The following is an 11,535-nucleotide window of genomic DNA, read 5'->3' as shown; positions in this document are numbered from 1 at the left end:
TCTGACAACACAAACAATTGTTCAAAGATGCAAAAAGGGAATCCATTTCTTTTGAGCAGAAAATTGTTAACATTTCCTTTTAAAATCAGTTTGTGGGGAAATTAATCTATTATATTCTCCTGTCTAGAGACAAAGATAGGCATGTGAAGAATACTGTCATTTTTGTCCACTACATGACAGTCTGTGAATATAACATGAAAGCACTGTGTTTGGCATCTTTTCCTGATCTGACAGTGAGCTACAGAGTGAGCTTAGCATGGACTTATATTAATGACCCCCTTTAATTAAACATGCAATAACAATATATAGTAGCCAAGCCTTAATCTAGAGTGCTAGGGAGCAATGTCAAACAAACAAACAAACAGTTGCTCCCTGGATAAAAGTATAAACATTATTTTGTAAGATATAAGATTACTGAAAATGATAGGATTACAATTTAAGCAAATGAAATGCCTAATTGCCCCACCCCTTTTTTTGTGTGTAACTATCAAGTAGAAATATTGTTCAGCAAGTCATAACACATGCATGCAGGACATACCTTTTCAGAGTGCTTGAATTGTCTCCAGAAGCTATCATACATTCTGCTTGTGGTCCTTTCAGGAGCACACACCACAGTTTTGATATAAATTTTAAAGCTGCGATCCAGAAGCTGATTAATTTCACCATAATCGTAATCATCATATCTGGAATCAAGGGGAATAAACATGCAATTTTTGCATCATCACAACTTTCTACCAAAGAAAACTAGTAATTACTAGATGGTTAATTACATCAACTATCTGGCAGGAATATGAGTTCTGGTAGATTTTGAACTAGCTCCCCTAGATTCTCAATCAAGGCTACATGACAGTATATTTCTGAATACCTTCCTGCGTTCTTCCAAGTGGGATAGAAAATTAGTTCCTTTCCTTAGTATGTTCCTTTACTTTCCAAAGCCCTAGCACAGTGGTGGAGAACCTTTTAGAGACCGAGTGCCCAAACTGCAACCCAAACCCCACTTATTTATCGCAAAGTGCCACGTGCCTCTGGATTTCTAATGACAAACTCTAGTGAAGTCTGTGTTGGGACGATGGTGTGTGTGCCCACAGAGAGGGCTCTGAGTGTCACCTCTGGCATGTGTGCCATAGGTTCGCCATCACTGCCCTAGCAGACTGCATTTTCTGTACAATCCAAGGTTACCATACTTCTGGTGACCTACATGCCATTTTTAATTTATTTTGTCCTGCAACCTTTTCACTTTATCCCTAACCAGTTTAAGCAATTATAGATTCCTTAATGATTTCTTGAGGTCATGAGACCCACCCTGCCTTATGCAACTTGCATTTTATCTGTTAAATATGTTAAAGTGACTGGCTTTTCCTGGTCATGAGGCACTTAGATCAAGCCATTTGCTATTTAGAACTGAGCAAGTATAAATCTCTGCCTTGAAACGTCTTGTAAGGCATTATTATAGCAATTGATTTCCTCTGTTCTCCATCTAACCCATATGTATTAATAATGCCTGCCACAGAGAATAAAGTCTGGTGCAAGATCTAAGTACAGACCTGATATAATAATATATGGTTGGCATGCTGCTCAGTAGTTATAAGATTGAAAACTGGATTTACAATATCATAACTGCATATAGTTCAAATTTATGATTGTTAACATGTTACGACAAGCAGCTGTGCCAGGACCCTGAGGGATTTCTGCAGCTGCCTTTTCTCTCCAGTACATGGGACATATTAAGTACAGGAGTCATCATTTCTCAATACCTCAATGTGCAGCCCTCTGGAAACTTTTCAGTTGAGGTGCTGCCAGGCTGAAATGGTAAGATGTTGAGAAGGGTTTGGCATTGTCAGACATAACACATAGTGGGGCTCCATCACTGTAGTTACCATATGTATTCCTGTACAATTGCAGAATTTTTTGACAAAAAAACTGATACAGAAAACCAAGGTTGACTTATACACAGGTCAGAGCTAGAATAAGAACCCAGCACAAAGACAGTGACAAGAAACAGGAGCAAGAAGCCCCCCCCTTGGCCTGACAGAGCATGGAAGCAGCATTTCTACTCCATTATCCCTCCTTTGCCCAAACTGTAGCAACAAAGGCAGCCCTCCCTCCTCCCTCATCTTTTTTTTTGCCCCATGCAGCATTTAGCAACATGAGAACCTGAAGAATGCAGCATGTCCACCATTTAGTGTACTTGAAGCGGAGTGGAGTGGAGCAGCAGCAACTATTTCTAATTGAGGTTTACTGTATACGTCTCTCTGCAGAGACTACGGCAGCCATTTTTAATAGGGGCTTACTGTATAAGCCTTGTCAGGTTTGGCAGTCTCCATGGCAAGGGGAGCTTCTTGTCTCTGCCTCCTGTCACTTACTTCATTCTGGGTTCCTCACAGAGGCAGGTTGCTTTCTTGTTCGCTCTTCCCCCCTTTCCCCCCCAGGCACACACACATTATTTTTCCTCATTTATATTCATTTTCTTATCTGTATTTGTACAGATGTGGGCATTTTAAGATTAGCAATGCCATTCTGTTGTTGTTGTTAACTGCCTTCCAGTCAGCCCCAACCCACAGTGACCCTGTGGATGAGACATCTCCAAGCACCCTTATCCTCCACTCTTCTGCTTAGGTCTTGCCAACTCATGTTTGTGATTTCCCTGATTGAGTCCATCCATCTGGCATGGAGTCGTCTTCTCTTTCTATTGCCCTCAACCTTCCCTAGCATAATCATCTTTTCTAGTGAATCATAATGTAGACAAAGTATGACAGCTTTAGTTTTATCATCTAGGCTTTCAGGGAGAATTCAGGCTCAGTCTGTTCAAGGACCCATTTGTTTGTCTTTGTGGCTGTTCATAGTACAGTATCCTCAATACTGTTCTCCAGCATCACATCCATACATGGTGATGGGGAATGTAATGGCTTTGATGATTCTAACTTTTGTGCTCAGTTGCGTATCTTTACATTTACACCCCCTAATTGTAATAAAGAGATCCTCTCCTTCTCTTTAGCTCTCCTTATGTTCTCTCTGTGCATGTTTAAAAGGAGTGGAAAATATTTGAAAGTTTTACCCTTGACTTAACCATGGGTCATTTGGGCCAAAAATCTGCCCTCAACTTCCTGGATATATGACATGTCTGATGATGCAAGATCTTGACTGTTATTTAAGTGTGTGCAGCAGAGCTCATTGTTTATCAAAGGCGCGTTATAGACGGGCCTAAGCGGCGCCGTCATCGCGCCGTGAATACACGTGAGGGGCGGCACTTCCGAATGCGCCTTGCCCCTCGCGTGTATTCCGTACGTCAAGATGGTGGCGCCCTATACAGATGGGCACGGCCATCTTGATGTAACGGACGCTGTGCGTCCGGACATCCAAACCCGGAAGAGACGTCGCAAGTGCGCAGTTTGGCACTTGCGACGTCTCTTCCGGGTTGCCAGAAGGAGCGCGATTTTCACGCTCCTTTTTTACAGCGCAGGGGAGTCGCGCGGTTTGGCTGCAGCGGCTTCCCCGCGCTGCAACCGGCAGCAGCCCAAGACTGCCCCTTATTAACGGGCCAAAGTTAATAAGTCAGCTTTATGAAGAGACTATAACAAGACCAACCTTATTCCAAACATACAGTGGATATAATTCCAGATTGCCCTTCTAAGCATTGAGGTATCCACATCTTTATGCATGGCCATGGTGTTGTAAGTCAGATTATAGACAATCTGAAATTTTTCATCTATCAGCTGTCCAACATCTGGGTAGAGACGATTTACCAGTGAATAACCATGGTCCTCCCATGAATAGTCCTTAAAGACAAAATGGGTAAATTAATTCAAGTTATGAAAGAAGACAATGTGCTAGTATTAAAAGCATTGTTGGACTGAACTTGAAATAGGAAACAGCCTGAGATTTTGATGGGGAGAGCACATGTTTCATTTAAAGAAAAAAAAACTCTGAAAAAGCCCCCTTGTGTCTTTAGGTCTGCCCTTCAGCTATATTTAGCTTAGAAAGGGATCCTTTTCAAAACAGGGAATGACTATAAATCACTTAGGTTTTTGAAAAGAGTGTCTGGGTCTGAAATAGCTCAGCTGCAACTCCTAGCAAAATTGCCGCATCCACACCCCCTAAAGGGCATGAGGTTAAAAAAGACAATGGGAACCTGAACTGAGGGCCACATGCAGCTGGTGTTTTAAGGAACTGTCTAAGATTTCCACAGCAATAGTCAAGCCTGGAGTAAGCATATTTTGTATGCTTGTCAGTTTATTCAGGTCTTGTCAGTTTCAGCCTAGATCTTACCTGAACATGAAAGGTAGGCACATGTGTTCCATGCCTTGAGAAGTCTTTATAACCATAGCTAGTATCCTCAAAGTGGCGAGACACATCTCTTGTTGGTGCTGATTCTTCATCCTCTGTTAAAAATATAAACCAATTTCAAAAACACATAAAATCCAGAAACAAATTGCTGTATTATAATTTATACCATCTGTAACAGGTGTGGAAGAAGCTTTTTAAAAAGAAAAAATGGAAATTTTAAATTGATAGTTTGCTAGAATACATTTTTGAAAGACAAGATAAGAATTTGTCCCTTAATACTAGGGAGTTTATCACACGGGAGGAATTTCTCTTAATTTCAATTGAAAAGAAAGTGGGGCCAGAACGCATTCACGTGAATTCGCTAGTTCAGCAAATTTACGTGAATTCGAATAGCCTTCCAACTGACTTCCCATTGCACGAAAATAGTTTGCCATTGCCCAAAATTGTGTGTGGTAGTCTATCACACAATAACCTTAAACCCCATGATTGCGTTCAGATTGCCATTAGATTATACTTCCAATTTCCCTTGGCTGATAAACTCCTAAGTCTTACATGTTGCTTCTAACCAGGGCAGGATTGCAATTTAGTACAGAACCCTATTAATCCTAATAATTTTGGAATGGATGGTTGTTATTCAGTTGTTATTCATCTAAATAGCTTATCTCTAACAGGAGATACAAAAACAAATAGGTGGGCACATCATGCTTTAGGAAGTAATCTCCAAATATGAGAAAACTTAGCTAGAGGAACAGTAGTATATCATACCTATCCTCATTTCTGGTAATAGCATTTTTGCTGTTCATTTTAAATTCTTTTTCTAGTCAGAAAGGTTAGAAACACATTTAAGTTGAGCATCCACATTTTCAGGATTTAAATCAGGCTTTGAGATCGTATGCCAACTCACAAGTTGCCTACCACAGTTCTAGTGGACAAGTCCTTGCATGTTGAAAGGGAAATAAATCAATTTGATCTACACATGACAATGAATTGTATACACAAAAGAATCTTAAAACTGCCTAAGATTCATAATTATTGTTCCAAAACCTGTAGAAAACAGTGTTAACAATTAGAAGTGTGCTACATCTAGTTTTTACTGCAAGGTAAGGTATAAGCGTAAGATAGGATTAAAGCCTGAAAGATAGCCAGGGAAGAGGGAGTAATAGTTTTAAGCACTGTTTTATCTAATCAGATATGTGATGGGAAAATTATTCCTGGCTCTTAATGTAATCACCACTATATGCTGGTATGGGAACAAACCATAAAACCCATGCCTCATAGGAGTATGTACAGAAAAAGTACAAAAGTTCAGCTTTGGTCCCAGTACAATTGAGAACAGAAATGGAAAGGTCTGCACTGCAAAAACCACAATACTCCCAAGTAAACAACAAGATCAAGAAGAAAAACTGCTTAAGTATGTCAGGTTGCTGTTCTGAAGGTAAGTGCCAAAGCCTTTTCTTCTGCTGTTAGTATTAGATGACAGTGGTGGGACTGGGACAATTTTGTGAAGCAGCGGAAGCAATGGCCAAGACATGCCATTATACTTTCTTCCTAGTTGCTTATAATTTGCTCTTACAAAGCCATGCATACTTACCTGTGCATAGAACTGATTGACTTTTAATTCAGAATTTGAGTTCTGAAGGGGACAAATGGTTTATAATGGGTTACTTGTGATACTAAAAACTTGCTTTGATCAGGAATGTTAAAAGCATGAGAAAGTTTAATCTGATAGGTAAAATTTAAGCATACTAAAGTCCTTCAAATTAAATTAAGTGGATTAAATCAGTAATGCTATGACATGGCACAAGTGGAGAAGGGTTTTTAACATAAGTTTGAGTATGTTCTGACCTGAGCAACCCACCAACATGCTTTCTCTCTTCTCCTTCTCAAACCGAGTGGCCTTTTCTTCTTGACTAGCTTTTACTTCATTTCTACATTCCTGTAGTTGCTTCATTTTTTCCATAAGTGCTTCTACTTCACACAAAGGCTCAGCAGTCTTAAAAGATAAACAACATTTGAATGCACTGGGACAAATACTGGAATACCAATTCCATCCTTGCCTTACTGCTCACATGATTATATTCAGTATGTAAGGTGGTGTCCTTTTTTTGTGCAATAAAGAGAAAGGCCTGTTACAGACTGCCAAAATAAAGCTGCTTCGGGTCTCTTTGGAGGTATGCTGTTTAAATGATGCATGCATCCTAAGAATCCGGAAGCTGCACCATAGCTGCACTCCAGTGCTTAGGAATGGAGTGTGGCTTTGGCGCAACCTCCAGACTCTTAGGACCGATGCATCATGTAAATAGCATACCTCCAAAGAGACCCGAAGCAGCTTTATTTTGGCAGTCTGTAACAGGCCATAGTAAGGATATCTGACTCATCTAGCGAAAAGCCAAATACTGTACAAAGTTGGGGTGGTTCCCCTTCAGTGGCCTTAACAGTACAATGAGGAGTGATTCCCAAAGTGGAAGATTCAGATATAAGTAAGATGTTATGATTGAATTGCTATTAAGTACTAAATGCAAAGTGCATGGATTTTAAAAGCAGAATTACTTCCTGTTTCACCTGTTGGGAAGGTTCAAAATTGTAGAAAATTCACTACCCATTCACAGTCTTGAATTTCGGCAGACAGGAAGCCAGGAGGGGCAAAATGGTGCACTTGCCTGTGGCCATGCCACTGTTATTTTCAATAGGGGCTTGAATATTTGAGGTTTTCCGATTCGCAGGGAGTGGGTGGGTTCTGGAACAGATCCCCTGCAAATTGGGAGGGACAACTGTAGTACCAAATTAAAGTTGCAGAACTGAACTGGCCTGTATTTTCTCAATATTACATATCCTAGCTTTAGAGTTTAAAAATTGTGTATAGCCTTAGCTGTGGATTTAATTGAAGTTTTCAACTCAGTTATATCATTTAATGTGTATGAGATGCAGCATGAGACATTTCAGCCCACACATGCACGTACCTTAACCTCTCCTATGTTTTCCTACAGTGCTCCTCTTTGTCCTACTGTCTAGTGAAATTTTTGGAGCATTTAATAATTGAACCTCCTAAACACGTTCATAACGCTTCAAAAAATTTCACCCTTCAAATACCATTTCCTGTCTCCACAATAACTGCTAGGGTTATTAAATTTTTAAGAAATGCATAATTTGAAACATATTTCAAACACTGTTAACAGCAAAATAAAATTATTTAAATTTGGTATTATGGGCTTACAATAAAAACCATTCATCTTCTTACTATGTGTGTGTCCTCTGAGGCTGCAGACTGTTATAAAAAGTATTAGGGAAAAATGCTGTCTGCACAGTCTCTCTTAGTTTTACCAGTTATGGACTAAATGTATTTAGGTAACACTGATTAAACATCTCTTTTTGGATTATTTTGCATATTCAGGACACAAGTTCATTAACATTGTTTTCCACATTATTTAAACAAATAAGGCTCATATTTGTGAATTGCATCATATGATGCCCTACTATAACAGAAATGTTTGAATGTGAATGAAAACTGCAGTCTCAGAAACAACACACTTTTAAATTTAAATGTGAGTTTCTGATGACAGATGCCAGAGCATGCAAGACAAGAAGGAAGTCCCACGTGTTTCACAACTTTTCTTTCCTCCCCAAGTGATAACCTCAGGATTCTGTACTGTAGGCTTTCCATGAGTTCATGTAATTTGTTTTAATGAAATATCAATCAGGGGTTAAGAGAAGAAAATGATGTCTATTTTGGAATCAAAATCTGCTTTATGGCGAGGCTGTTCCTACTTTAACGATCTTATAATAGTCTTCAGCAATGTAGTCCTGACATGGCAAAAGCCTTCTGCTAAACTACCAGACTCGGTTTTAGTTATATCAGGAAGTGCTGGAACAATCTGTGATATATTTGGGAATCTCAGAGCAACTCTTACATGGAAAATGTGTTGTTAAATGTGACACTGCTAGTTCCCACATGAAATGGGAGGCACATCTGGGAATCTTGATCCAGTTGGGTTTCCCAGATATAATCTGTGTATTCCATAAAAAGTGGAGCAACTCTCTTGTAATGAAAACTCCTCTTCTAGACAATATTAGAATTACACATTGAACTAGAATTCTTTGCTCACAACATAATTTGACATTCATTTGCCACATCTACGATTTATGAAGCTTTTCTGCACCAGAGACATATACAAAAACTCATTCTTCAGCAGTACTGTGGGACCCATTTGGAAAACACAACATAAATTAAGAGTACATTCTAGTGGCCTGTGCCCGTTTGAACACTGTACTCTGCAACCCTAGACAGCAATTTACTTTGGTAGCTCACATTCCAGATACACTCCAATTTCAGTTTGTCCTTCTCCACTTATTGGTTTTATCAATTGTGTACAAGCAAAAAATCATGCATCAAAAATCTACCTTGGTTTCCTTTATACTTTTAAAAAAGATGCTCACTTGTGCTTTCCAGTAAATAAAAGAAGCAAATATATCACAGTGTTAAGATACACATATAAAGATGTACAAAATACTTACTGTACAATTCGCAGCTGGAGCCTGTGTCTCATATACACCATGGTTTCCATTTGTAATGTCACAATTGCAATAATCACTCACAGAAGGAGGCCTGAATGTGTGACCGCCATCACAATGTATTTCTGGATTGATTCCACAGCCAAATGTGAAAGAGGCAAGCGAATGATAGTGTGTAAGGAGAACTACAGCATGGATAAGTTCTGCTAATGACCAGCTATGTTCATCAGTCTTTAGAAGATGCTTTGAGGGGAAAAATTCAAAGATTTAAAAATTCAATCAGAAATGACTTAAAGTAACTTCACATATTATACAGTCACCAAAAGATTTTCTAGCAAGAGATTAGCCTTGTGAAATGCATTCTAGTTATTATTTCTTTAAGATCCCATTAAAATGGACAATAGTTTGTAGTTCTACATAATTTGTCTACTATAATAATTACATATTTTATTTATTGTTCACCCTCTTTCAAAGGCCCAGGGGGGCTTATATAATTTAGAAACAAAACCGAACAGTAGCTATCAGAGACCAAGTGTCCTAAACACTAAGGTGCTTTTGAAGCAGTGAGTTCTAATGAACTTTTAACATATTTAAAGTGAAATATCCAGGGACAAATTAATCGTATATTCAATAGTATGTCAGGAAGCCAATCTGGCAAAGAGATCCAACCAGGCATAGTTTTGGCAATGCAGATGTAGCTGACTTGGTCTTTTTAGTTTGATATCATTAAAACTAATTAAAAACAAAACAAAAACATACAAGTTTTAAAAGCTTTTGTTTTGACAAATGAAGGACAAAACAGTTAATCCCGCAGTTTAGTAAAGCACAGCTTTATGTATTTTGGAAGCATCGGACGCTACAGGCCAAGGGAATGAATCATTGTTTAATAAAACTTGCCCATTTAGAGCTATACATCAAAACTGTCTACTACTTGGTACTATGCCATGCTTAACAAAAAGAGTATTTCAGAAGTGATCATCATTTTCCAATAAACTCATTTATAGTTTGTGTTTCCATTAAGATGTCTGAAATAGTTTAGTTTCTTAACATATTCAGGTCAGAAGGTATGAATGGTGGGATGGGAAGTCAGACAAAATCTGCCATCTCTGAGCAATCTATTTCTCCAGTACCTTACTTCTTTTATGGCCTCTTTGCCTACAGCCCTTTCCTCCTGTTACCACTGCTTATGTTAAAAAGGTAAAGGTTTCCCCTTTGACATGATTGTCAAGTCATGTCCGACTGTAGGGGGTGGTCCTCATCTCCTTTACTAAGCAAAAGAGCCAACGTTGTCAAATTTGACTCTGTGGTCATGTGACTAGTATGACTGAATGGAATGCTGTTATCTTCCCACTAAAGTGGTACCTATTTATCTACTTGCAGTTTTATATGCTTTCAAACTGCTAGGTTGGCAGAAGCTGGGACTAGTGACAGGAGCTCACTCCATCACGCACCATTTGGACCTTCAACTGCCACCCTGGCAATCATCAGAGTCAGAGTTTAACTGCTGAGCCATCGAGTCTCACTGCCTAAGTTGGCACATGTAAATCCAGAGACAGAAAGACAAGGGATTGTCAAAGAACTTGAAATCAAACATTTTTAAAAAAAATATAAGAATGCAATATATACTTACTTCAATATGTTCTTTGGTAAGGAGCCATGGCCTATGTGCCAGGATTTTATTCAATTCACCCAAATTCTGCAGTTTTTGAGGTGCATTCTCTAGACCATTCAACCATTTAGGATCACCTCCAACATTCAGAAAGTAATTGACATGGAGATTGACCAAATAGGAGCACTGATGCCTGGCTGCAGCCTGGGTGAGAAAGCAACACCACACATTTTAAAAACTATAAACTGCAAAGCAATTTCCTGTAGTGAAGCTTGACCACAGTGACAAATACAAGAGCACTCTGCTCAAGAATGGAAAAACTATACACAAACATTATCATGTTAGCCTGGAGAAGAGACGGTTAAGAAGCGATATGATAGCCCTGTGTAAGTATTTGAAGGGGTGTCATGTTGAGGATGGAGCAAACTTGTTTTCTGCCTCTCCAAAGAATAGGGCCTGGAACAATGGATTCAAGCTTCAGGAAAAGAGATTCCACCTAATCATTAGTAGGAACTTTCTGACAGTGAGAGCTGTTCGACTGGAACACACTTCCTTGGAGAGTGGTGGAGTCTCCTTCTTTGGAGGTTTTTAAACAGAGTATGGATGGCAATTTGTTGGGGATGATTTGAGTGTGAGTTCCTGCATGGCAGGGGGTTGGAGTGGATGGCCCTTGTGGCCTCTTGCAACTCTATGATTCTATGATCTATTCTTCTAGAGAATAGCAACAGCAATAGTAAGTACATTTCAATACTGCTTATCAGTGAAGTAGTACTCCCTAAGCAGTTTACAATTTACAATGTGTATTGTAAATACAATACAATGTGCAAGCCTATTGCTTGTTTTACTGATGTATGAAAGGCTGACAGGCTGGGATAGAACTCACAACCTTGTGGCTGCAGTACTAGCATTAAGCCACTGAGCTAACAAGTAGCTTTTGTATGTGCTTGAAACTTAATGAATGCTATGAAGCATATAATGCAATGATCTGGTTTGCATTCACAATACGCCAGGAACTTTGGCTTACTGTTTATGAGTAGCATGCTGCCTGAACACTTCTACAGGAAACGGGAATAGCTAAACCAACAAATCTTCTATCCAAGGTTTATCACTCAGTACGTCAACTTGGTTTTCCC

General features: G+C 39.1%; 1 protein-coding gene across 4 annotated transcripts in view; it reads right to left on the bottom strand.

Moving 5' to 3' along the window:
- SESN1 (sestrin 1) overlaps positions 1-11,535 on the bottom strand; it is a 56,704-nt gene that overhangs the window by 1,350 nt on the left and 43,819 nt on the right. For all 4 annotated transcript variants that reach the window (XM_042440167.1, XM_042440247.1, XM_042440329.1 and 1 more), the window contains 6 exons: positions 10,424-10,606; positions 8,797-9,036; positions 6,130-6,277; positions 4,267-4,379; positions 3,586-3,776; positions 539-683 (listed from right to left, as the gene is read on the bottom strand). In XM_042440167.1, the coding sequence (XP_042296101.1) occupies positions 539-683; positions 3,586-3,776; positions 4,267-4,379; positions 6,130-6,277; positions 8,797-9,036; positions 10,424-10,606 (1,020 nt within the window). The remainder of the gene's footprint in view (positions 1-538; positions 684-3,585; positions 3,777-4,266; positions 4,380-6,129; positions 6,278-8,796; positions 9,037-10,423; positions 10,607-11,535) is intronic.

This window comes from Sceloporus undulatus, chromosome 1, assembly GCF_019175285.1.
Source record: "Sceloporus undulatus isolate JIND9_A2432 ecotype Alabama chromosome 1, SceUnd_v1.1, whole genome shotgun sequence".
NCBI lineage: Eukaryota > Metazoa > Chordata > Lepidosauria > Squamata > Phrynosomatidae > Sceloporus > Sceloporus undulatus.
This window is presented reverse-complemented; position numbering and strand designations above follow the sequence as displayed.